The sequence below is a fragment of the Heloderma suspectum genome, chromosome 5 (assembly GCF_057233095.1).
Source record: "Heloderma suspectum isolate Gila_16-S chromosome 5, 16-S_ref, whole genome shotgun sequence".
Lineage (NCBI taxonomy): Eukaryota > Metazoa > Chordata > Lepidosauria > Squamata > Helodermatidae > Heloderma > Heloderma suspectum.
Window position 1 is genome coordinate 116746217 of NC_139462.1, and position 25861 is coordinate 116772077.

A 25861-nucleotide genomic window follows, 5' to 3' on the forward strand; every position below is an offset into this window, starting at 1 on the left:
GCAGTCCCATACACACTCAGGAGCAAGCACCATAAACTCCATGGGACCTACTCCACAATAGTCGTACATAGGATTGCACTGTAAGTGGAGGAAATAGTTCCTGCTTCTCTTCAGGATTCTTTACCACGCTTCCAGTTTGGTGCTGCCATGCTAAATCAGTAGCATGAAACCTGGCATCCTGATGGGCCCCACATGTTTTATTTTTCTTGTAAACATATTACTTAGAGAATTCTTTTTTTCCTTTTTTCCTTGGCAATTTGTAAGGCTGGACTATTTTTTAAAATATATATTTTCCATTGGTTTAAATTTCACTTAGTTGCTGTGTTATTGTGATGCAGGAAAGCCTTGAAGACCATGGAAATAATTCCCCCAAACAGAATTCAGATCCACAGTCTTCTACTGCAATGTAGTGAGCTGTGATCTAGGATATACCTAGTTAAAATCTTGCCTACAGTGAACCGATTAATAGTGATGAACACTATCCTCAGCCTCATCCCCTTTCCTGCAAGATAGAGACAATAATGCTAGTCTGCTTTACAGGGCTATTGTAAGGGTTCCTGAGATAATAACTATTCTAAACTGTGATAAAACAGCTTGGTATTATCATTATCAGTACAACAGTTGGAATAAAATGGGCATTGCTTTCTCTTTCCCTCAGTATCTAATGTTCAGTACAAAATCTCTGATGCTTTTTATAAATAGGCAGCGTGCTTATGGATAAGATGGTCATTTTTTTAAAATGCCCTTGAATTATAATTGTACTATTGTGCTTATTTCTCACATGATCATATGTCTCTTTGTTTTTGGTCTAGGCACAAGACCCTCAGGTGCTGGAGCAGCTGTCCAAAAACATCACTCGTATGGGTCTGACCAACTTCACCCTCAACTACCTCAGGGTAAGCTTAGTGTGAGTAATTTTTGAAAAGGTTACTGTCACAGGCCTCACGAGTTCTTCCTTAGCCTGAAGACTGAGTTTTGTCACTGCTAGCACCAGAATTTTTGTTTGTTTATTTTATAAATCAGGTTTCCTGCAAACCTGGGATCCTTTCTGCTGGGTCCTAGCTTCATAAACACATGTTCCCCTTCTAGAGTCTCTTTAGGCCAGGTAGATACAACACTGAATAGAAAGCCAGAAGGAAGACACTCTTGAATTCTAGGAGAGTGAAAATATCAACTTCACTATCAGTTACCTTTCCCTGAGAAAATACCTCCTTGGTTAACAAAACTGCATTTTAGAAGATAATTATAAAGCATAGAGAGACCTGCAGGCCAAGTTCTGGCTGGTGATTTCAAAACTATATTCAAAACATGCACACACAACCTTCTTGACCTTCTGTCCCATCATCATCATCTTTAACAGCATCAGAGAAACAGTTCACTTGTGGGAATTATAAGCCAGCATTGCAAGGCAGTCAAGGGTAGAAGGGAATTCCTGCCCTTACCTCTGACTATTGGAAGCAGCAGTGGAGGTTGGAGATGTTTCAGCTCGCACACTGGCAGCATGCAGTTGCTGATTGGCTGGACACCCTCACTGATATCAGCATCCACTGCTAGGTGCAGCCAGTTAGCAGCAACACACTTTGCCTCTGTCAGGTAACAGCTTCACTGGTTGCAGCTGATTATGCTATTTTGTGTTTGGAACATTAATGTGTATGGTGCTTTACAGAGTGACAATAAAAACATGTCCAAGGAACGCATCTAAAGTTCAGCACAGGATAGCAAGAGAGAATGGGGTGGGGAGATGTAGCAAGATGAACAAGGGAACAAGTTCCCTTACCTAGCTTTCCTTTTCACCAGCCATACATCTCTTGGGAGGGAATTCTATAGGACAGGAGCCACCAGTGAGAAGGCCCTACTGCTAGTGCCCGCCAACCTTACTGATCTTGGTGGAAGGCCAAAGAGCGTGTAACCGTTAACGAGGGTTAGCATAATCCATGGTTTTTCCCCTAGCACTTGTTAAGATCTCAAACGTTCTTGCCACTTTCATTTATTTCTCATCCTGGGAGTAAGCCCATTGAACATAATGGGACTTGCTTCTGTTATTCAGATGAGTTTTTAGTTATTCAGATGAAGTAACATTAAGTTAGTTATTCAGATGAGATAACACTAAGCATGGTTAAGTGTTATCTGTGAACATAACTGGCCTGGTTCACACGTAACAACCCAGAGTATGGGTTGTATATAGGTTGAGTATGAGTTGTTGTTGAATCATGAGTTGTTGTTACATGCGAAACCTGCACTATGGTTCAGCTATGGGTTGTTAACCACAAACAACCCAGGAAGAGAACCCATGATTTGTTCTTGGGCTGTGAATTCTGTGTTGTTCATGGCTAACAACCCACAGTTAAACCATAGTGTATGGTTTGCATGTAATGACAACCTCATTCAACAACAGCAACCCCATTCAACGACAATCTGTATTCATCCTATACTCTGTGTTGTCATTACGTGTGAATCGGATCACTAGAGGCAAATTCCAGTTCTCAAGGCAGCAGTACCATTCCAGAGCCATCTTTGCCTTTGGGAGCCCTTCCCTGAGTCTTGCATTGCCTTGGCTGTAATATTTTTATAGGGCAGTATCCAATGCGGTCACAGTACCAGCGCTAACACAACACCAGTAATGTTTGCTAGGCAAAAATTCAACTGCCAAAATTCAGCAAACCACACCACCAAAATTCAGCTGCTCATCACTGCTTTTTCTCTTTGCCTAGCAAGCACTGACAACATTGTACTAGCACTGGTTTACGCTAGTGCAGCATCATTAGCGCTAGCATTGTGACAGCATTGGATACTGCCCCATGATTCAATAATGTATCTGCTCCCATTGTTGTTTGTTACTTCAAGAGCATTCAAAGTTTGTTACTTGGTATACTAAATGCGTTTCCTTGTGTAGCTTCACCAGGCACATACTGAAATGTAAATTTTGGTTCATATGGTAAGGTTTAAAATGCAAATTGTCTGCAGGTGCAGAATACTGTGAAACAAACACAATGTGGCAAATTAGCTAAAGTCTTAATATATGCCAAACAGATTGTAAACAGAAGTTATAGTAGGCAAGGTACAATTTTAGCAGCATGTGCAGCTACACAGAGAAGTATTAAACCATATGTGATTCCAGTTGCTTTGCATGGTCACCTTCTATACCCTATTTAAATGAGAAAATGAGAATTAGGAAAAGGGTGGGAGAAACGTTTTCCAGATAGAGTAGAGACATCTTTAACTCTAACGTTATCCAGTTGAGGACTGGTGTTTGGTGGCAAATGTGAACACTTTCGAAAAACTAAATAGCAGTGGGAGCAGTGCAATTTGGAGAGGTGCTTAACCCTTTGCCTACCTCCCATTTCTACAGTTCCTCTTTCAACCACAGCAAACACAGCCTTAGTGGGGTAAAGCAGCTGAGGGAGGGGATGAGGAGGGAGGCAGCAGATGTAGTCTTCTCCTTCCCTGCCCTTTTTCTACTGTTTGTCAGGAACCCGAGCTCCCAGACCCAGATCAAACATATAGTTCCTGCCTCAGTGAAACATTCATCATTCATTGATACATATTCAATATTAATATGAACTGAGAACAGGTTTGACAGAAGCTTGTGGTGAAATAATGTTGAAACATGCTGTAAGCCACCTTGAAAAAGCGATGGCCTTGAAAGGTGGCTAAGGAGTAGATAAAATAAATAAAGAATTGTGGTGTATGTACATATCTGTGTGTGTGTGTGTGTGTGTATGTACATAGGTACAATACAGATACATACACATAGGCACAATAATCTTAATCTTCTATATACATATAAAAGGAAGTGTTGGTTTGTATGTCCTCGATGGAGTCGAAAAGCGTGCATCCAATTGTTATGAAAGTTTTAGGATTTATTCTACCTCTATCTGGGATGGTTTTAGGCATAGTGAAAATTTTATCTGCCATCTTGAAACAAAATGGCAGCCAATTAATTCTTTTTAAGATTTCCTATTTCAATACCATTTTATCGATTTCAGCCAAACTTCACCTCATGATACAGCACTGCAGGGAGCAGACTTTCACCAACAAATTTATGTCGGCTTTCTTGAAACAAAATGGCAGCCAAATTTTTAAAGATTTGTAGCTTTAATACCATTTGATCAATTTCAACCAAACTTGGCATGATGATTCAGCACTGCAGCGAGCAAATTTTAACCATACATTTTAACCATGTGATTATCTATAATCATAAAGAGGATGTGTCTCTGTTCGTCTGTCTGTCTGTCTGTCTGTCATCACCATAGCTCCAAGATTGTGGAAGCTAGACAGCTGAAATGTGGCATGTATAATAAGGGGACCCTAGGAATGTTCACTTCAGGGTTATTTTGTTTTTTAAACACATTAATTTAAATTAATTTAAGTGTTTCCATGTTGTTGAAGCCTGCACTAGCATCTTCAACCACTAGGGGCAGGCTTCCGTAACTGGCACACAGCTTTGCAATCCACACAGTTCGAAGCCAAGAGAGATTAGTAGAGGGACACAGTTATAGGCCTGCCCCCTACCTCCTGCTATGGGGCGGCCCCCCTCAGGGGAATGGAGTGGACAGACCCCTCTCTCAGTGGACTATAGGGGTACCCCATGGCAAGTGCTGTGCCTAGGGGTACCAGTGGGCGTGGCTTAACTCAGATGGGGCGGGCACAATGTGTCCAGCCCTGGCAGCTGCATAGCTCAGCTTGAAGGCTTTGCTGTATCAAACTAAGGGCTATTCCAACCCGTGCAAAGCTGGGTCAGCTGCCTAGTATGATGATATAGTATAGTGTTCTTGACATTTATAATTTTGAAAACTGCCATCTTCTTTGCCTTTTTGTAAATTATAATTTGTTATGGTTGACTACGATATGTGCAAGATATGTTTTAGTATAGTTTTGGCAAGGTGATTTTTCTGGAGAGGCAAAGTAACAGACTTTCAGATTCAAGACAATAATTTAAGATATCTATAGTGAAATAAGTTTTGGGAGGCTTTCTTGCAATTATATATTAGGGTCTTGGCCCAGATAAGTCTGTTGTTATCCAGATGAGCAATCTTGATGATCCAGTGCTTACTTGAATCCTGAATGCAAGAAAATATCCTTTAGCCTTTAAAACGACTTCTTCAAACATTGTCAAAACTGTTGGAAATTGTTCTCATGATAAGTCTCATTGCATGAAGAAGAAGCTCAGTGAGAGAATATGAGCACTCTGTTGATTCCCATCATTTCTTACAAAATATCAGTTGCTAGTCAGAGAATAGGTCATTTGTCTCTCATGAAATGGCCATTCTTACGTATTTGGGAGTGAAGCCCTATTGTTGTCATGGTCCCAACCAGCAAACCAGACCCTGACTCAAAGGGATTCCAGAGAGATAGGTACATTATTCTATTGCTGTGAAAACAACAAAGAGTCTAGTTGTTTAGACTGTCAGATTTATAATGGCATAAGGTCTTGTAGATCTGAGCATCAGATACATGGAGAAGGAAGGCACTGCCACATTCTTGGTCTTGGATAATGTCCCAGATATGAACCTAGTAGAGGTCCCAGAGGATCTGAAGCCCTATTTAGGGGATGAGATGATGATGGACATCAGTGTGGAAGAAGATCCCCACCCTCTGATCAGGCGTGGACTCCACATCTGGATAAACAGATGCTTAGATAAATTGAATATAATTTATATAGGGCTATAGAAACAGGGAAGAAACAAATGAACCCAGTAATGGGGACGTTCAGATAAATAGGGTTAAGATAATAGTGAATCTACTATTTTCCCTACTATTTCATGTTACGAATTTTGAAATGAGCATTATTTTGAATTGGAATAGACAAAACCGTACACTTAGAAGAAGGAAAATGTTCAGATTTTTAAAGTCAGCGCTTCATGTTATTTTATCTAAACATTTTTGGTGGTTAAACTTGTTAATGCTGTTTAATATATTTTTAAATAAGATTTGCAACTTATGCAAATAAATGACATCCATTTTTCTTCCACTGCATGTTGGTCGTAATCCTGAGGAAAAATTCTGCTGATAGCCAGAATATATCAGTTATGCAGAAGCAAAAGCAGCCAACCACAAAACCAATAGAAGATAAACCTTGGTTGCCATAGGGAGCTGTTAAACGAGTGTAGCCTACAACCTTCATTCGCCAGATACAACACAGTGTTGTACACTATATGCAGGGCAATTCTATTTGGGAGTGTTTAAACTTTTATTTGGGACTGTGGTTAATTCTTAAAATAAGAAGTTCTCAATGGAAGTCATATACTTTGATCTGGAAGCCCTGCCTGCCTTAATCCTAGGATGCTGAAATAAACTAAGCAGCATTTATTTATTTCTATAATACGTACACTCTGCTTTTCTACTAAAAATACCTAAAAGAGTATTCACAGCCACTAGGATGTAAATAAGGTGCAATATTCTTTTAAAGTGTCTTCAACACCTCGTCAGGTGCCTGGGCTGCACTCAAAGTGTATGTTGCTTGGTATGTTTGGTATTATCACCAGTGTTGTTTCATATCTATACGAACCTGTAGGGAGAGATCATCCGGAGGTTTGGGGTTAAGGAAGCATTGAAGAACAGCAGTCTTGGTCTCAAACCAGTTGCTGGAAGCTATGGGCGAGTGAGTGAGGTTAAACAAACTGAAGTTGAATCCAGACAAGATGGAGGTGATGCCTGTGGGTAAACCAAGCATTCTTGTTGGAGTTGTCATATCTGTGATAAATGAGATAGTAATCAACCCAGGTTCAGAGCTTTGGGGTGCTCTGGAGCATTGTCCATTCCTGAATTACCAGGTGGTCAGGAATTCCTTTTATTAGCTGTACAAGTTCCATCCCTTTTTGGAGAGAGTGCATCTCACCAGCCTTATATATGCAGTTGTAAACTCTAGGATTGATTACTTTAATACAGTTTTCATGGGGCTGCTCTTGAACATGACTTAGAAACTACAGCTCATGCAGAAGACTGTAGCTCACCTCCTGATGGGTCTTGGGAGATGATAATTTAGTCAACTGGCTTTGCAATTACCTGGGCCTAATTCAAAGTGTCAGTGCTTGCCTTTGAAGCAGGGCTGGTCCTTCCATTAGGCGGAGTGAGGCAGCTGCCTCAGAGAGCAAAAGCTCAGCAGGCAGGGAGTGATAGTGAGTTGTTGGAGGACAAAGCTGTGTGTGCCATGCAGCCTGCTCTATGCCCTTTGAACTAGCCTGCAGCCCTAAGGTGTGGTGGAGGGCGCTGTCCCTGTCGCCAGGATTGAAGTAAGATTCAGCTGCCCATCTGGTTGGTTTCTGTTTTTATGGAGTCAGGGGAGGGGGGCTCTTTTCATTCACCTCAGGGAACAAACTTGCTCTGTTTTAAAGCCCTTCATGTATGAAACTGACATACCTTAGGGACTGCCTCTCCATGTCTGAGGTCCTGTGTCAGTTATAGTGAGCTAGTCAGGCCTTGCATAGCTCATTTTGTGAGGTTAAACATAACAACCACAAAGAGAAAGGCCTTTGTTGCAATTGGCCCAGTGTTTCGGAATTACTTCCCTACTGATGTCAGAAATTACTCTTCCCTTATGGCCTTTCAGATTGGGTGTAAACCCCATTTATTTATTTATTTAGCCACTGAGATACTGTGAAAGCTATTTATTTGATGTTTGTTGAGTTTTGATAAGCTTTTTGTAATGGGTTTTTAAATATGAAATTACTATTTTTAAAAATGTTTTATTATGTCTGTATGTAAACCTTGTTTCCATTGGGGGAGTTGGATTAATTTGGGGTGGTGCTTTGGCCATAATCTGAAGCAAAATGAAAGGGAAGGGGGGAAATAATTTGGGAAGGGGGATGGACAGTTTGGGTGCGGGAGGGGAAGAATTCACTTTTGGTGGGCAGGAGGAGCCATCTTACCTTTCCTTTCCTCATTTTACCTCTTTTCTTTAAATATTTCTTGTCTTTCTTTGTACATTTTTAAGCAAGCAGGTTTGCCTGTGGCTTTGGCAAAGCTACTGCTCTGTTGAAGCAGCCAAATAAAGAAAAGAACAATTAAAAAGAAGAGAAGGAAAAAACAGGATAGGTGGATAAAAAGCTCCATACACCCCAAAATATTAAACCCTTCCCCTCCTCTCCCCACAAAACCATTTCAGTGGGGTTTTCAGTGGTTGAATTAAAAAAAAAACTCCCCCAGTTTGCCACCAAGAATTGTGGATGACTGCTAAATATTTAAAATACTTATATTTAAATGTGTATTAGAAATAAATAATACATACTAGTAAAGCACAACGTTCGTGAGGTCTTGCATCAGATGCTGCATTCCAAACTTTTTCTCAGATCTCTTCCCTTCCTTCCTTTGACAGTCAATATAAGTGTCTAGTAAATGTTCAAACTTCAATTAGATAATTATGACATAAATACACAGACCGAATTTCATTCTGATATCTCAGTATTCGAGGGAAGATACCACATTACACCATGCTTGCATCTTTTCTGTTGCCCTTGAAAATGTGTGCTGGGGTCAAACTGGTGGTCAGGCTTCAAACACACAGTTATGTTTCCAGCCTTAAGAACATAAGAAGAGCCATGCTGGGTCTATCTAGTCCAGCATTCTGGTCACACAGTGGCCAACCACCTGTCATCCGGGAACCCACAAGCAGGACATGAGCGCAACAGCACCTTCCCACCCATGTTCCCCAGCAACTGGTGTACCAAGGCTCACTGCCTCTGGTACTGGAGGTAGCACATAGCCATCAAGACTAGTAGCCATTTGTCTAACCCCCTTTTAAAGCCACCCAAATTGGTGGCCATCACTACATTCTGTGGTAAGGAATTCCATAGTTTAACTATGTGCTGACGGAAGAAGTACTTCCATTCAGGATTACCATGGCAGTTCAGGAATGGTGCAGTGTTCAAGAAGCTTTTGAACTTTCTCATGGATGACTAATGCCCAAAAGGGACAGGCAGCACAATATGGCTGCACATGTGTAGAATGTACAATTCTCAGAAGTACAATACAATATCCTTTTTGAGATCATATGTGACACAGAAGGACAGCTTGTAAACACCATGTTATCTAGACTGGGTGCGACTGAATGCACCCATGTAAAGATGGGTGATCCTGTTGTATGTGGACACCAAAACAAAATGATAAAATATGGAGACCATGTTAAAAAAGATAATAGACAGATATTTCAAATAGAGAACCTGGGATAGAGGGAGAAGGAAATAGGTTGGAACAATTCATTGGAAAGATTTGCAAACAGATAGGATTTTTTTTAAAAAAAAAATTTAGAGAGCATGGCATGAATAACAGTGGTGGTTACAAGTGTGATCTTTCTACCATTTTGACACAAGAATAGTGTACTGGCAAGAAAAAACTTAGAGAAAGAAAATGCTACAATAGAAGGAAAGGTGGGCATTAAAAATAAATAACAAGCAGAAATAAAATGTACTTCCATTTCTGAGGCAAGCTTTTATAAACAGGACATTGTGAAGGGCTCAGAGATCTTAGTTTAAGCTAGCTCCAAAGGCAAGATATATTGTGTATGAACACAATCTGATCATACTGAACTTTATTTATTTATTATTAAATTTATTAATCGCCCATCTGGCTGGTCACCCAGCCACTCTGGGCGATGGACAACATACAATAAAACAGTTTAAAACAATAAAATTCTACCATGAAAACATTTTCTAAAATACCCTAACCCACCCCAAATGCCTGCCTGAACAACCACGTTTTTAATGCACAACGGAAGCTCATTAAAGAGGGGGCATGACGGAGTTCCCTAGGGAGGGAGTTCCACAGAGTGGGGGCCACCACAGAAAAGGCCCTCTCCCTTGTCCCCACCAGTCTAGCTGTCCTGGCTGATGGGACAGAGAGAAGGCCATCCGAGGCTGATCTTGTTAAGCGGCCTGTCTGGTGCTGCTGGAGGTGCTCCTTAAGATAGGCTGGGCCGGAACCATATAGGGTTCTAAAGGTCAAAACCAACACCTTGAATTTGGCCCGGAAAACAACTGGTAACCAGTGCAACTCCTTCAGCACTGGAGTGATGTGATCTCGCCGGCAGCTGCCTTTAATCAGGCAAGCCGCCACGTTCTGTACCAGCTGCAGTTTCCGAACCGTCTTCAAGGGTAACCCCACACAGAACGCATTACAGTAGTCTAAACGAGAGGAGACCAGGGCATGTACTACTGATGGGAGCAGATGGTCGGGAAGGAAGGGGTGCAGCCGCCGTATCAGATGGAGTTGATACAGCGCTGTCCGGCTCACAGCTGACACCTGAGCCTCCGTGGACAGCTGGGAGTCCAAAATGACCCTTAGGCTGCGGACCTGGTCTTTCAAGGGTAGCCGTACCCCATTCAACACCAGGTCAACATCCCCTAGCCTCCTCTTGTCTCCTACCAAAAGTACCTCGGTCTTGTCAGGGTTCAGCTTCAGCTTATTCCTCCCCATCCAGCCACTCACCGTCTCCAGACATTTGGACAGGGATTCTACGGCCAACCTTGGTGAAGATTTGAATGAGAGGTAGAGCTGCGTGTCATCCGCATATTGATGACACTGCACCCCAAACCTCCTGATGATAGCCCCCAGCGGCTTCACATAGATGTTAAATAGTATTGGGGAGAGGATGGAACCCTGTGGCACCCCACAAGTAAGTGGCCACGGGTCCGAAACCTCCTCTCCCAGTGCTACCCTCTGGTACCCGCCAGAGAGGAAGGACCGGAGTCACCGCAATACGGTGTCTCCAATGCCCAACCCCTCCAGGCGGTCCAAGAGGATACCGTGGTCAACGGTATCAAAAGCCGCTGAGAGGTCGAGGAGAACAAGGAAGGAGCATTCACCCCTATCCAGAGCCCTCCTCATATCATCTACCAAGGCGACCAAGGCCGTTTCTGTCCCATGCCCAAGCCTGAAGCCCGACTGAAATGGGTCTGGATAATCAGTTTCTTCCAAGTGTGCCTTCAACTGCACCGCCACCACCCGCTCAATCACCTTGCCCCAAAATGGCAGATTTGAGACTGGGCGAAAGTTGTTCAGAATTTGAGGATCCAAGGAGGGCTTCTTTAAGAGCGGTCTTATCACTGCCTCCTTGAGGGCTGATGGCATCACTCCCTCCTCAAGGGAAGCATTCACCACCGCCCTGATCCCCTCACCCAGTCTCTCTCTGCAGCCCATAATGAGCCAAGATGGGCAAGGATCAAGTAAGCAGGTGGTCGGCCGTACAGATGAAAGTGCCTTGTCCACTTCATCAGGAGGAAGAAGCTGGAACCGATCCCACAAAACCGGTTTGCCACAGGCCGCCTCTTGCTCACTAACTGTATCCACAGCGTGCAGAATAACACACACGCTGCAAATTCAGGTTTTTGATAACCCTGAATTTATTTTAGAGGAAGAGATGAAAATGGGGGAAGGGGAAAACATTTAAACATTTTTAATGAGGACAGAGACAAAGGTTTGCATTGGAATGGTTTGTATTGGAAATTAAAGTTAGGGAAGTAATTTTTATAAGGCTCTATTAGTCCATATAGTATCTGTACATACAGGGAGCCTAGGACTGTGAGGTGCAAACCAGGAAGTCCCCCCCAACCCCAGCCCAGACAAATCTCACCTCAGCCTCAAACTCATGAGATGAACTTAGGCAAGCCATTATTCTCTCAGCCCCCTATCTGCAATGCTGGTATAATAATAGTGGCTTGCCTTATAGGTCTATTGTAAGGCTTTGAACACTGCAAATGCATTACATAAGTAATCATATTTTATTATTTATTTTATTAAATGTATATGGTATTGAATCCCTGCAAAAAAATCCAAGCATGAATGATACAAATAATACAATACACGTGAGATAATACTAAAAACCAACCTTAAGAACTATGATGAACATACAGGCTGGATCATAGAGCAGTGAAAGCTTGCATGAAAGTGTTTTGAACAAGTGACAAAAGTTCAGCAATGATGGTGCTTGCTTAATACCATACTAAATGCCCTGTCTTCAGTAGTCATAAGGCAAACAGCGTTAATAAAGTCTCCATAGCAGAATGAAGCAGTCAGGCAGGGATATATGGGGTAAGGCAGGCTGGTCCCAAGTTGTTCCAGGCTTTATACACTAATGTCAAAACTTTGGTCGGATAGCATATTGACAGCCATTGCAGATCATTCAGCGCAGATGTATGTGCTATTGGTAACTCACTCCAGTCAGAAGATGAGCAGCTGCAGCTTCTTAGACCAGTCTCAAAGGAAGTCCCACATAGGGTGCTTTGCAGTAATCCAGTTTCGAGGTTACCAATGCCTAGATCACCATAGCCAAGCTATCCCATTTATGTTAGCATCACCTAACTAAAATATTATTACACATTTGTAACTCTGTAGGAATTGAAATTTTTCTTTGTCTTTTCTTTCTTTCTTTTTGGTAAAATTTCAACAAAAGAAAAGAAAAAAGGAAGAAAGGAAGAAAAAAAAAGTAGCTACATAGATTTAAATATATCAGGTTCAATGCATACATATGAGGTGTGTGTGTATGAAAATACAGGTTTCCAAGAACTATACTTAAACCTTCAACAAAAGCAAACCAAATATCCAAATAAGTATCCATTCTCAGTTGGCATCTATACACCACCTCTTCAAATGTTGAAAGAGTTGTAAGGTCTTCAATCCACTGCATTATAAGAGGTGAGTGTTTATCCTTTCAGTGTTGTAATATCAGTCTTTTAGCTGTCAGAAGGGCGCAGAGAATCCATTTGCGCTGACCATGTGTTAACTTCCTGGAAGCAGGTAGATAATTTAAAAGAGCATGTAATATTTACATCAGTAAATATTAAGGAGTGTTCCAATATAAAATATATCCATATAATGACTTCCTCCCAAAAGGGGGCATCTACTGGGCTTTGTCAAAACATATGGTTAAAAGAACCATTAGCTGCATTACACCTCCAACAATTGGCTGACTTAGACAAACCTTTATTAAAGAGATGTTGCAGCCAATAGACACAAAACAAAAGGTTTTGCGGAATAAGACGCAACCTGAGAGCCATAGACACATCAGATACAGATGCCAAGGCAGCAGTCCATTGATTAAGCAAAATGGAACAATCCAGTTCCCGGTTCCATTCCTACTTAAGACCCTGTGTATCGCATTTATTCACAAATTATAAGTATTTATAGAGATGGATAATAGGGTGATTTGCCTGATTGGCCTCAGTAAGGGCTTCCAGTAGCAAGGGAGACACTGAAGCTATAAAAGTCCAAAGTTTGCAGAAGTTCAACGTACTTTAGAAAAAAAAAACCCTAAGGGGAGAACTTGCCCAATAAACATCCCAATGAGGACTGAGCATGCTACTGGTCATAGAACGCTGAGTGTCTGTCAGGGGGAACCTGGGGATGGGTGGAGAGAAAAGGACAGAGTATCCTTGAAAAGGGTATTGTTGGCTGGTTCGAACACTGAACAGGAGGTCCTCCACATTGGCACTTTGTTGCAAGTTCCACTTGTATACCCCAAATAAACAAATACATAAGTAACATTAATTGATGTGTAAGGTACTTGAAGTGGAAAGCTGAAGCTAGCTTGACCTTTAAAGCCTTAATCGGTTTGGGACCAAGTTACTTGAAGGACTGCCTACACCCATATCAACCTGCCTGCACTTTAAGATCAGAAAAGGAGGCCTTGAGGATGGATGCGAGAGGATGCTCAGAGTAGGGATGGCGGAGAAATCTGCCACAGACTCCAGTGAGTCCAGATTCTAAAGAATCCAGCCCCCCGGAGTCCGTAGCGGAACGGACTGCTCCCCCCCGCCACCCCGCGAACTAAGGTTGGGACGGACCCTACCTGGCGCCAGCCGGTCTGGGTCTGTCCCCTTCGTTCCGCAGCCATCCTCTGCCGGGCTGCGGACGCAAATAAATATTTACATAGCCAATCTCGGCAAAGGGCAGGGACACAAATGGCATCCCCTATGCCGGATGCCATTTGAGGCCACAGCCCGGCAGCGGATGAAAGTCTGGCTGTGGACAGCCCCGGACGGCGGCTCCGCAGACTCGCCGTGGAGCGGAACCAGCCGGGGAGGATTCCGGGGGGAGGGAGGGATCGCCTCCCCCCCAGGGGACCCCAGAGCAGACTTGGGGTTCGTACACCCCTAGCTCAGAGAACCTTGGTGAGCCCGAGCATCGCTTGTTCCCCCATGCCTAGCTCCAGGTGAAGAGGTTTTCCTTTGCCCTGGCTTTTACATCTTTTTGATGTATTTTAATGGCAATTATAATACTGAACATGCTGTTGTCTTACTATTTTTATTGTATCTTTTTTATTGTTTAAACTTTTTTTTTTTTAAGCCACAGTGAGAGTCCTTCTGGACTGAAGAGCAGGATATTAATGTATCTCAAATACAAATAGTAAACTCATTCTCCGAGTGCTGATCCTTACATAGTGCAACATGGCAGTATCCATGCACAAAAGGGAGATGTCAGCACGCTTTCCCCTGTGCTACGATCCCAGTCCAGTTCCGGGCGGGGGACAGTCGGACGGACGCACATTTGTTTTTTCTAAATAAAGAGACATGGCCTGTTCTAAGCACATTAGTTACAAACACTGTTTAATGCAACATGTATTTTGACCCTGTGTTGACTGCCAAGATCATAGGAATAGTACCAGTAAAGGAATCCCTGAAGTGGACAGAACAAGGGAGCCATCAGCGGACAGAAGATATCTAGATCACTTTTGCACCTTTTCTTACTTGCAAGGGGTTGCCATCATCTTAAGCTGGAGAAATTCCCATGCAAACACTTCTGGCTGTTTATGCAACTTAAAATTTTATTTTGGAGCTTGGAATTCAAGATACAACTCCCTGCCCCAACAACCAAACTGGCAGGGGCACAGGGCCAATCTACAGTGCCACTAAATAAGGAGGTAGAGAGAATCTTGAAGTAGAGTAGCCTGTACCATTCCGGGCTGCATGCTTAAATATCCTCTTGTAATCAATGAGACTTTTAAAAAATGCTTAAACTTTAGCTGGATTTGCCTAGTAGTTAAATTTTTCATCTGAAATTGAATATTGCAAAATCAAGGAACTCTTAAATATGTTATATCAAAGAACTTCTGGTGTAGTAACTAGTGTCGCATGTTGACTAAAAGATTGGGGCCTGGTGTACAGATACAGCAGAATCAGGTGATAGAATTTCAGGGTTCTAGAGTGGGCTGAACCTCTTCAGCTGCAAGTACTGGGTGTATTTTTTTAATTCTCCCCTACATTAAAAAAATCCCACCTTGAATGTTAAAAATGTAAAACAACCACATGAAGAAGAAATGTTCTAACACAGCCCGCTCCCTTTTCTACCACAACAGCAACAGGGAATATACAAACACATGATCCCCCAAAGTGGTACACTTCATTCTAACACCTCTGGACTCCAGCACCTCATTTTCTCCTCATTCTGCAGCACATGTAGACCAGGACTTTGTGTCTGAGTATGTTTCTGTCAACATGCAGAGCTGTCCAGGTTACATTTGACAGGAACCACTGAAAGTATATTTGAAAGGGGCCCTCTGAAATCCTACAATTTCCCTCTTTTTCTGAAGCTATAACTGCTTCAATATTACAACATTTGAAGTTTAATTTTCTTAATAGAGTTCAGTTCAGCTTCTGTTGAAGTCAGTGAGTATATTTTCCTTGATCCCAACATCCCCACAGTTTTCATTCACTCCATAGTCTTTTGTACCCACAAAAATCCAATTTCTTGAAATTAATTTCACCGTTCCCTTGAGCTATTTTCTCACTATGGAAATGCCATACTACATGCACAAAAAGTTGTTTTTATTGTGTGCTTTTTTATAGCACACTGAAGATGGTTTTGATTTAGTCATAGATTCTGGTTCTTTGGTGAGCCTAAAGCAATGAATATCAACCTTGAGGAAACAAAAGGAAGCAAAGAACAGGGTTTTTATGGCAAATGAGGGGAAGATTCATCTTATTAATCATGTAGGCCAAGAAAACAGATTTAAAAAGGAAAGAAAGCATGGAGATCTGCTTTAATTAAAGGTCTACAGGCTTTTTCTGCAGTAGATCAGACTATTTCACATTAAATATGTATGAGGAACATTAAGTAACTCCTGCAGTCATCCCATATCAGGCTTTGATTTTACTGTATCTCAGGAACATGGTATGATTGGCCCTGATCAGTAGGTGTATAGACAACCCTTTATAGAAAGCAATAAGGCAGGCATGTCAAACATAGAGCTGCCAGATGTGATTGGTCTAAAGTGTCAGGGTTTTATCTTCCTTCTCAGGGTCTCCAGGAGAATGAATAAAATCCTCAGGTAAAAGACTGAAGCAAGGACTTAGTTCTACTTGGCTTGACAGGAGCTTTTGCTTTTACCTCTGTTCCCATAGTCATCGAGAAACACACCTGAGCCAGACTATATCCCTCCTCCAGGTGCCATCCCTTGCTTACACCAAGCACCTTTAGATTCTGCCTGTGTTCCACCAGACCCCACCCCTTCTTCCGGGCACCATGTTTTTCTCCCAGGTTTTCCCTCTAAATCACAGAGATTCAGGCTCTGGAGACCTGGCACCCTAGTCAAACATAAGGCCCTGGAGCATTCTGGTGTCTGTGGCTGACACCAACTTACTGCACTCCACGTAACTCAGCCATTTTCAGAGCCAAGAATCCCCAAATGTCAAACAAGCTTCTGCTTTCCACTTCAAGCACCTTACACATCACTTAATGTTACTTATGTATTTGATTATTTGGGGTATACAAGTGGAACTTGCAACAAAGTGCCAATGTGGAGGACCTCCTGTTCGGCGTTCCAGCCAGCCAACAATACCCTTTTCAAGGATACTCTGTTCTCTTCTCTCCACCCATCCCCGGGTTCCCCCCAACAGACACTCAGCGTTCTATGACCAGTATCATGCTCAGTCCTCATTGGGATGTTTATTGGGCAGGATCTCCCCTTAGGGGTTTTTTTTCCCTAAAGTATGTTGAACTTCTGCAGACTTTGCACTTTCCCCAAGCCTGCTGACATCTCCCTTTTGTGCATGGATAGTGCCATGTTGCACTATGTAAGGACCAGCACTCGGAGAATGAGTTTACTATTTGTATTTGAGATACATTACTATCCTGCTCTTCAGTCCAGAAGGACTCTCACTGTGGCTTAACAAAAAAAAATGTTTAAACAATAAAAAAGATACAATAAAAATAGTAAGACAACAGCATGTTCAGTATTATAATTGCCATTAAAACTAATACATCAAAAAGATGTAAAAGCCAGGGCAAAGGAAAACCTCTTCACCTGGAACTAGGCATGGGGGAACAAGCGATGCTCAAGCTCACCAAGATTCTCTGAGTATCCTCTCGCTGTTCGTCTCACCTTGATTTGCACTTAGGTTTGTGATCGCTGTTTGTTTTGCGTGAATGGAAAAACTGTGCAAAACGAACAGCTATCGAACGTGAAAGTTGCACAAGCAATTCCCGAATGTGTGCGGATTTCCAAAATTGCACAAATTTCCCCCATATAATAAAGTGTGGGTGACTTAAAATGTGTGCAATTTGAGAAAGGTGTGCATTTTTTCAAATACACATTTTGCGGACATGAAAGCAAGTTCAGGAATGTGCTGACATCTTCAGAGAAAACGTAGTTTCATTTGCATTCGGGATTGTAAACGGGGCATTCTTGAGTGATTTGCAAACTGAAACGAAATTCTCATACATCTCTCCCTGGAACCAAAAAGACATCAGACTTTGCGCAAGACAAGTGTCCCTGGGGAGAGTGTTCCAGTGCTAGGGCACTGAAAACAAACACGCCCTGTCCCTGGTCACTACCCACCTCATCTCCAAGACAGGCCACCTGGAAAAGGCCTCTGAAATAGTGTAACTATTTTAAAACTAGTAAGATATGTCTGGTCCCAATCTGTGTCTGTATTCTGAACCAACTGAGCAACTTTCGAAGGCAGCCCTATAGTGCAACACCAATAGTATTAGCTGGTGCAACAAGTTTCCTCAGAACACCTTTCATGCCAGGTAACTCTACTGGTGTTGTGCTAGAGGTCTCTTACACTAGTGCAATATAATTTATGTTAGCACTAGTGTCCAACTGGACACTGCCCAGGATTTCTAAATGTGGCCGCACCTCAGATTTATATAATGGCATTCTAATATTTTCCATTTTATTTTAATATTTTTCCTTGTAATTCCTAAAACTAAATGCTTTTTTCACTGCTGCTGCACACTGAACTGACATTTTCATTATTCTACCATGACCACAAAGATATCTTTCATGGTTAGTTGCTGCTAGTTCAGACCCCTTCAGCGTATATATGAAGTAAAATATTTGTTTTGTCCCAGTGTCCAGCACTTTACCCTTATTTACATTGACTCTCATCTGCCATTTATTTATTCATTAACGTTAATATTTTAATCTCTCTCTGCTCCTCTTCTCTCCCTTTCCTTCTGTTTTGTATGGTATTTCAGTGATGTGTTGTTTTTCCATCCTTTTGTTTTAAGGTGATATCAGGGGCCTGTCTTTATGGGTGATTTGCTGTGGATTGGAACCGTTTGGAGGTCCTTTGAGGCACATGGCATTGGGCCAATCTGCAGCTGCCCCAGAATTTACCTGTGAGGAAGCCGCACTTTTGTAGAGTACTTTTACTCCATTTTTTCCCTTTAATTTGGCTTCCGTGTGGTTCAGCTGCTGTGTGCCCATCCCTCCGCTTTACATTCAGTATGATCAGGCATTCCTAGGGGAGTGTCTTTCATCTGGCTGTGACCTCAGTAACCTAGGTAACAAAAGTAACTAGCCTGCCTTTCCAACTCATCAAAGTGCTAGAGTGCTCTTCCATGCCTTCAGAATTGTGCTGTACTTCCTTTTCACCAGCGGGAGTAACTAGCCTCCATTTCCTAGCCCATCCCCCTTGATAGCCTTCTCTGATTCTTGTGTAACTTTGCTTCTCTGATGCTTGGGTTGCTTTCCTGCTTCTCTGCACGGAGGGAATGGGCTGAATGGAGTTGCCTCCCTGCTGCTGTTGCTGCTACCTCTGCCGGCCGCCTCCCCTCCTCCCTCTCCTGCATTTTTTAGTTTTCACTGTATCGCCATATCGATAAAGCAAAATACCGGGGCTGCAGGCTCCTGCTCCTCGATGCCTCCTCTCATTAGAAAGCTAGTACTTGAAACAGTGTGGGTCCAATTTTCTCAATGGGAAAAAGGCACTACAGATTCTCAATGAGGGAAAGCAGGCAACAGAGGCTGTACACTGAGAATGGGTGAAGCGGCTAGATCCCTGTATTTGCTCCCTGGAAAAGCAGAAAGGGGGTGGGAGCTCTAACTCTGACTGTTGGCTGGAATGGGGCAAAATAGCACTGGTGGGGTGCTTTCGTGGGGAGCCTTCAGATGCTGTCGGGGATAATAATGTGGCAGCCAGGGGTGGGGGAGCCTGGACAGGGGTAGAAAACAAGCCTCTCTGATTAGTTGAGCACACTTGCTGGGTTGATGACATTCAGTTCTACTCCCCCAACCCAACCTGGAAGTATGTTGCTTTCAAGTGTTGTGTCATCCATGAAAAGTGGATTTTTAAGTTAAGGTACACTCAGCTTTTCTTGCTTCATGTGTCCCTGATGGACCAAAGCCAATTCCATGAAAATCTGGATAGTACTCCAACGCGCTTCTCACTCAGTAGTCATGAAGATCCCCACCCCAAGCACTTTGCCCTTATTTACATTGACTCTCATCTGCCATTTATTTATTTATTTATTCATTCATTCATTCATGTTGATATTTCTCTCTCTCTCTCTCTCTCTCTCTCTCTCTCCCCCTCCTTCCTTTTGTCCTCTACAGTATTTCAGTGATGTGTTGTTGTATTTCCAGCCTATTGTTTTAAGGTGATATGAGAGAAGATAAATTGAGCTACACCTACAGATTTTGGCTTTGTATGTTCTTCTGGTTCAACAACCAATCTTGAAATACTTCAGGGATTTTTTCCACCCTCATTGCTAGCACTCTGCCTAGGGTCAGGAAGTACCATTCATCAAAATAACATATCTGAAAGAGAAAACAGTCTGCTAACTTAAGAAGAGTAGTCTTGTGTTTCCATACTGCCAGAACAAAACTTACTCATCCACTTTACTTAACAATTTCTATTTTAAAAAACTGATAAAGTAACAACAGGTGCCCTCCTGGGCCCTCTCTGAGGGTTATGTAATGGTGGTGATTTGACACACTCACAAGGTTGTGGTTGCTGCCAGACCAATTTCATCCATTGAAATTGGATGGCAAGCAAGTGGGTTGTCACAGTGCCCCATTACAAGAGCTCTTGCTAGCCCTTCAAGGCCAGGAAGGAATGCAGTTGTTTACTAATAACCTACCCCCAGTGCCCTCTTACTAAGAGGAAGAGATCTGCGCAGGCAGATTTTGGGAGCCAACACCAGCATAGGCAAATGCAACTGGCCTACCGATGCTGGAAAGATGCTGAGCAGGACCAGAGTGGCAGCGAGGGGACAGGGCCAAGCAAGATTGAGGCAAGGAGTGTGGGGGATTGAAGTATGTTCTGCATTGTTCCCTAGAAAGCAGAGTTGGAAGGCAGCAGGTAGTGAGCAAACAGGTGGTGAGCAATCATCCCAGCCTTAGAAGAAAGAGCAAGAGAAAAGGCGGGGCAGGACAGGGCGCGCATTTCCTGGCCTCAGCTGCAATCACCTGCCTGGATACCCATTTGCTTCCCAAAATTACACACAAACACAGCATGGGGATTAAAAGATGAAATAGGTCAGAACATGCAGATTGTTATGGATTGTAAACCCTCCCGCTGAGAAGTGAGGCAACTGAGACTTGCTGTGCAATCCACAAACTCTTTTATTCAGTTAGTAATACTTCTTCCCACCTAAAGCAACTATAAAGCCTGGGAGCTGACTTCAGGGCTTAATTAGCTAAATAGCGCTTCGATTAAGAAAGGTACTGAAAGGCCATTGCCTTTTCAACTATAGACGGGTTTCCCATGGTGCTCAGCACCATGAGCTCCTGCCTTCAGGGAAGATCCTCCCAACCCAACTTCTGACAGGCAGCCAATCTGGTGTGACACCTCCCACCTCCTCCTCTCAACTCCGTCCTCTTAACTCGGTGGCAAGCTTTGGCATCTGTTGAAGCTCCCTCCTCCTCTGACAGAGCCAGGGTTCCCATGGGGAAGGGGGAAGACAGTCCCTGAGCCTGGCCCTCCTCCTCGATAAGCCCCTGGGAAGGATCTTCACTGGCTCCTAGAGAGTCTTGGGGAGTTTGCTCCCCCATGCCCTGTCTCTGCTGGGCTTCTTCCAGCTCCGTCTCCAATCAGAGTCCAAAACCAAAACAGAAGGCCTGGGCTCAATCCTGACAGAGATGGCAGTGGTGAGGACGAGGAGGAGCAGGGCCGGTGGGGAGGAGCTCTAATGGTGGGCAGAGGCATGAGGTGTGGCCCTCGTTCTAGAACTTCCATCCCAGATAGGTGCAGCAGGTCTGCTCTTCCTGGCCCTTCCTGACTGTTTTATTCCAGCAGGCATGTGGAATTTGTTACTTATTTTTTGAATTTCACTGGAGACCTTTGTTCCTGCTTTTATTATTTGGGGATGGGAGGGTGAAGCTGTCTTTATCTGGTTGATCTGTTATTTTTAGTGTTTGAGAACTTTTTATAAGGGCTCTGGAGGCTGCTGTTTAAGCCATGTTTGTATAGTATACATTTTTAAAAATACATAAAATGAAACACCCCTTCCCCAATCAAAACGTGAGCTATTACATGCTGCACTAGTTGCAGCTTGGGAGGTCTCAGTCTGGTGCGATGCAGTAGTCTAACCTCAGAGTTATACACCTCAAATAGTTCTGAATCTGTGAGAAGGAGTGTGAGAAGCCATTAGGGTCGCCTTACAATCCCCTAGGTTTCTCTTGTTGCCCAGCAACAGTAGCCAGTCACAGCTAGGGCTGGTTAAATAGACAGAAATCATGGCAGGGACTCCTTAAATGGCTCAAGGACTCTGAGGGAGGAGGAGGAGGCAGGGCAGAAGCACAGGATAAAAACCTGGATGCAGGAAGCTCAAAGAGGAGAGAAGAAAGAGCTGGAGCAAAGAGGCTCAGGAGGAGTGGCTGGAAAGAGTAACAGGAAAGGAACAAAGAACTGAAGGTACAAAAAGGGGAAGAAGGGCAGATAGCTCATTAGAAGGCCAATCAATGGAAGCAGAGGAGTGGCTGATAGGAAATATAGGCGGACCTTCCAGTGCAGTCAGCAGCAATCAGAAAAACACCAGAACAAGCGGTTAAGAAAAAAATTGCTCACTTCCACAGCAAACTCAATAGATCATCCTGACTCTACAAGTACTTACCTATGACTGGCATCACTTCATAAGCATTCTCTCTGATTCTGCAGCTTCTTACCTTTGTTGCTCTTTGGGCATTCACCCTCGTCCAGCAGCTACCTACTTGCACTGTGGACTGTCATCCTGATCCTTTCAGAACTTACCTGTATTGCACTGTAGGCATCCAGTCCACTCCTGCTACTTTCCTTGCTCCATGAGCATTTATCCTGATCCTGCAAATACTTACCCATATCACCCTGTGAGCAGCCATCGTGGTCCTGCTGCAGCTTATCAGTATTGCTCCAGGGACTTTTTGCCTTATCCTGTAGCTACTTACTGCAGTCTCCAAGAAGTGAGTCTCGTCCTTCAGTTACTGACTTGAATGATTCTGTGCTGTAACAAGGGTTAATAAAGTCTGTTGTTTCTGCATTTACATGATCACATGGTTCATTTGGGATGAGAATAGGAAAAAAGGATATGCCCTCCTGACAGAGGGGGCACCCGTTGTGACAAGGAGCCGTAACCACCTCCTGGCAACTGATGCAGCAATAGATCAAGCAGTACCTCAGGGCTATGCTCCAAACTGACAAGGGGGTTTGGACCTGATAAAATATGGGGTGTCCCTGTCTCTACCATATCACAGCTCTTCTGCCCATAACTCCTTCAGTTTTGTCTTCAGCTCCAATGTGCTTGCTCCCCTTTTCTTCCTTGCTCACCCCTGTCAGATGCACATACTGTGGACAAACATTGAGTAAGTGTGGAGACTTGTGGGTATTTTACCAGTAGCCAGTCTCTAGGCCGCATCCATATCTCTGATATATTTCAGTGAAAGAGGGAGGGAGAGTGAGCGTTCACTTGGAAGCACCCCTGTTCTTTCTCTCCTGCTCATTCTCTCCCCAGGCCCTGTTTGGTTTAGCAATGAAGGTAGGGTACAGAGTTCACTTAGAGTGCTATACCAAGCATCTATGGCCCAATAATGCATTCAATAGCAAGCAGCTCAGGTCTCTGAAATTCTGAGTAGAAAAAAAAATGACTGTTCATTTTGTTTTCTGACTTCTGTAACTGGGGTTTTGTCTGTGTTCACAATGCAGAGGATTAAGCAAAAGTCTTATGTTTTAGTTATTAAAATGTCCTAATTCGAACATGTTCTCTGCCATTTCTATTACGGCTAATAGATTAGAGTGTGTAATAGATGGGTGTTGTGTAAGACGAGTAACAATATTCTCCTGCTCTGTTATGAGGACGTAGCAAGTCATTAAGATGTGCAGCATTCAGCTTTGCTGTTGCAGTTATTTGCAAACATAAGTGCACCTACAAAACCCACATTAATTTCTAAAAGAAGTCTAAAGTGAAAAATAAACATCTTGGTACTTGGTAAACTCCACAATGTACATTTACATACCTATGAGAAGTGAGTTTAAGTCAGGCCCTGCAAATTAGTAGATAGTAAAAAAAATCACCTGCTTTTTACTCAGTTCTGTTGAAATGTTAATATTATGTTTGAAATGATATTGCTATTGAAATACTTATTTTTGTGTTGCTGTTATTGTTCACCTTGCACATTGTTAGCCATCTTGAACACAATTTCCCTTGTGGAAAGGAGGCATATAAATTATTTATTTCATCAATTTATAGACTACTTGACTATATCTAAAAAGACATCTTGAAGTGGTTCACAACATACAAATTTAAAATACAAAATCTCCACAATTAAAATATGTCAAAAACAGATAATATAAAATGTCTCCGTTAAAACATTTAAAACAAAACAAAACCTACTCTCAATTAAAATCTAATCATATCATAAAGGGGCCTGTCTTATGAATAAAAAGCAGACCAATAATTATTTTTGCAAGCTAGAAGTGCAGTGGACTGGCAAAGGAAAAATAGAGCACTCTGATTCTCCTTCATCAGTCAATTACATTTGTGTGCTGAATGCAGAGGTAGTGAAGCCCTTAATCCACAGCCATTGCAGAAGTTGAGTGGGCTGGCAAACAAAGGACAGTCCACTCACCAGCCCACTCATTCATCTGGAGAGAATTCCACACACTCACCTGTATGGAATTCATGTTCGCCATTGGTAACCAAGCAAGTGGTTAAACACAAGACTAGTTCAAATAAGTATGTTTTCCCCTATCAGTTATGGCTTGAAGAATTGTGTTACTAACTGAGCACAATATAAGTACTAAGTGAGCACAGTATTGGGTGGGGATCAGCAACTGGTAGTAGTCATGGAAGGGTACCATTTGTTGACAATTGCCAACCCAGAGATAAGATGGTGCCTGTGTAGGAGTAGTACCTGTGGGCATGGGATGGACCAATGGTCCTTTTGAGGGGTGAGTGAGGTGGGTCCCTGACCTGCCACCCACCATCCACTCTGTGAAGTGGCCCTCTACTAAAATTAGTTGCTGGCCAGGGTATGTCATTCAATATAAGCAATATTAGCACTAGAAAGCACCACTGAAAAACAGCAGGAATATGGATTCTATGGCTGTAAGCATTAAATACTCTCCTACTTTAAAATCATTAATCCCTACTTCCTTCAAATACGTTTAATTAAAAAGTTCAATTTTCCAGTAATTGCTGTTTATTTACATAAAATAATGTAAATAAAATAACAATAACCTCAAAATGGACTTTTATTGTGGTATAAGTGTGTTTATGTAAACATCCAACTGGCCACAGGGTATGAATCTAGAGGTTTGTAATGAAGTACGGGATTTTAAGGAAGAATTGATATCCCTGAAAGAACTCTGAACTTATCCCCTTTGTAAAAAGAGGGTTTGTCTGTCTGTTTGTAGGTGTGGGACCAAGTACAAGAATTCAAGGAAAGTGGAGGGAAGGTTATTGAGTTCATGGCAGAAGGAAGAATTGAACTTCACAGCTTAGTCTGGTAGCCATTATGCTACTGTAGGAGTATTGGTTTGTTAATATTTGTAAAAGAACACTTTCCATTTAAAAATGATAATATTTTGCTCTATGAGATGTACGCCACTCTCATAATGTTGCTTTCTCTTTGACATCTTAGTGACACCTTCTTCAGTGTAAACGGAACAGTATTTGGTTTGGTGATAAAACTGAAAATTCATTGATGCTGAAACAACCACATCACCAAAAACTTTGAACTACATGCTCAATGTTTTGGCAGCTTATTAATCATTCCAGTACACGTTCTGTTTTTACTTCCAGAGCTCTGATGGCAAGCAGCAGTTCATTGGCTAAAGGCCAAGCCTACATTTGCACTTGCACATTACCAGCCGGTATAGTTCTGTACTTCTCTCCCATTTATTAATGCGGCAGGTTTCCTACAATTCAGTCTAAAAATAGAATCGGTTATGTGAAAAACATGACATTTGTGCCTGAGCTGCAGGGTAGAAATGAGATTATTTTGTATGGACCTAGAAGAGATTTATAGCACAGAAGCAGATTGCTGGTCTTCGCCTTGTAAGCAGGGAATAGCCTTACCGTTTTAGCATGCTTGCATGCATATAGATTATAATTAGGACTGCAATCTTTAATCAGTTTAACTGATAGATTAGTCAACTAAAAGTTAGTTGATTAATTGGTGAGTCCCACTTTCAGCTAGCGAAAACATAATTTAACGATGAAGGACACA

At 42.6% G+C, this 25861-nt stretch overlaps 1 protein-coding gene across 3 annotated transcripts in view; it reads left to right on the top strand.

Annotated features, from left to right (window-relative positions):
• LDB2 (LIM domain binding 2) overlaps nucleotides 1–25861 on the top strand; it is a 303189-nt gene that overhangs the window by 251510 nt on the left and 25818 nt on the right. For all 3 annotated transcript variants that reach the window (XM_084860351.1, XM_084860349.1, XM_084860348.1), the window contains exon 5: nucleotides 813–896. In XM_084860351.1, the coding sequence (XP_084716477.1) occupies nucleotides 813–896 (84 nt within the window). The remainder of the gene's footprint in view (nucleotides 1–812; nucleotides 897–25861) is intronic.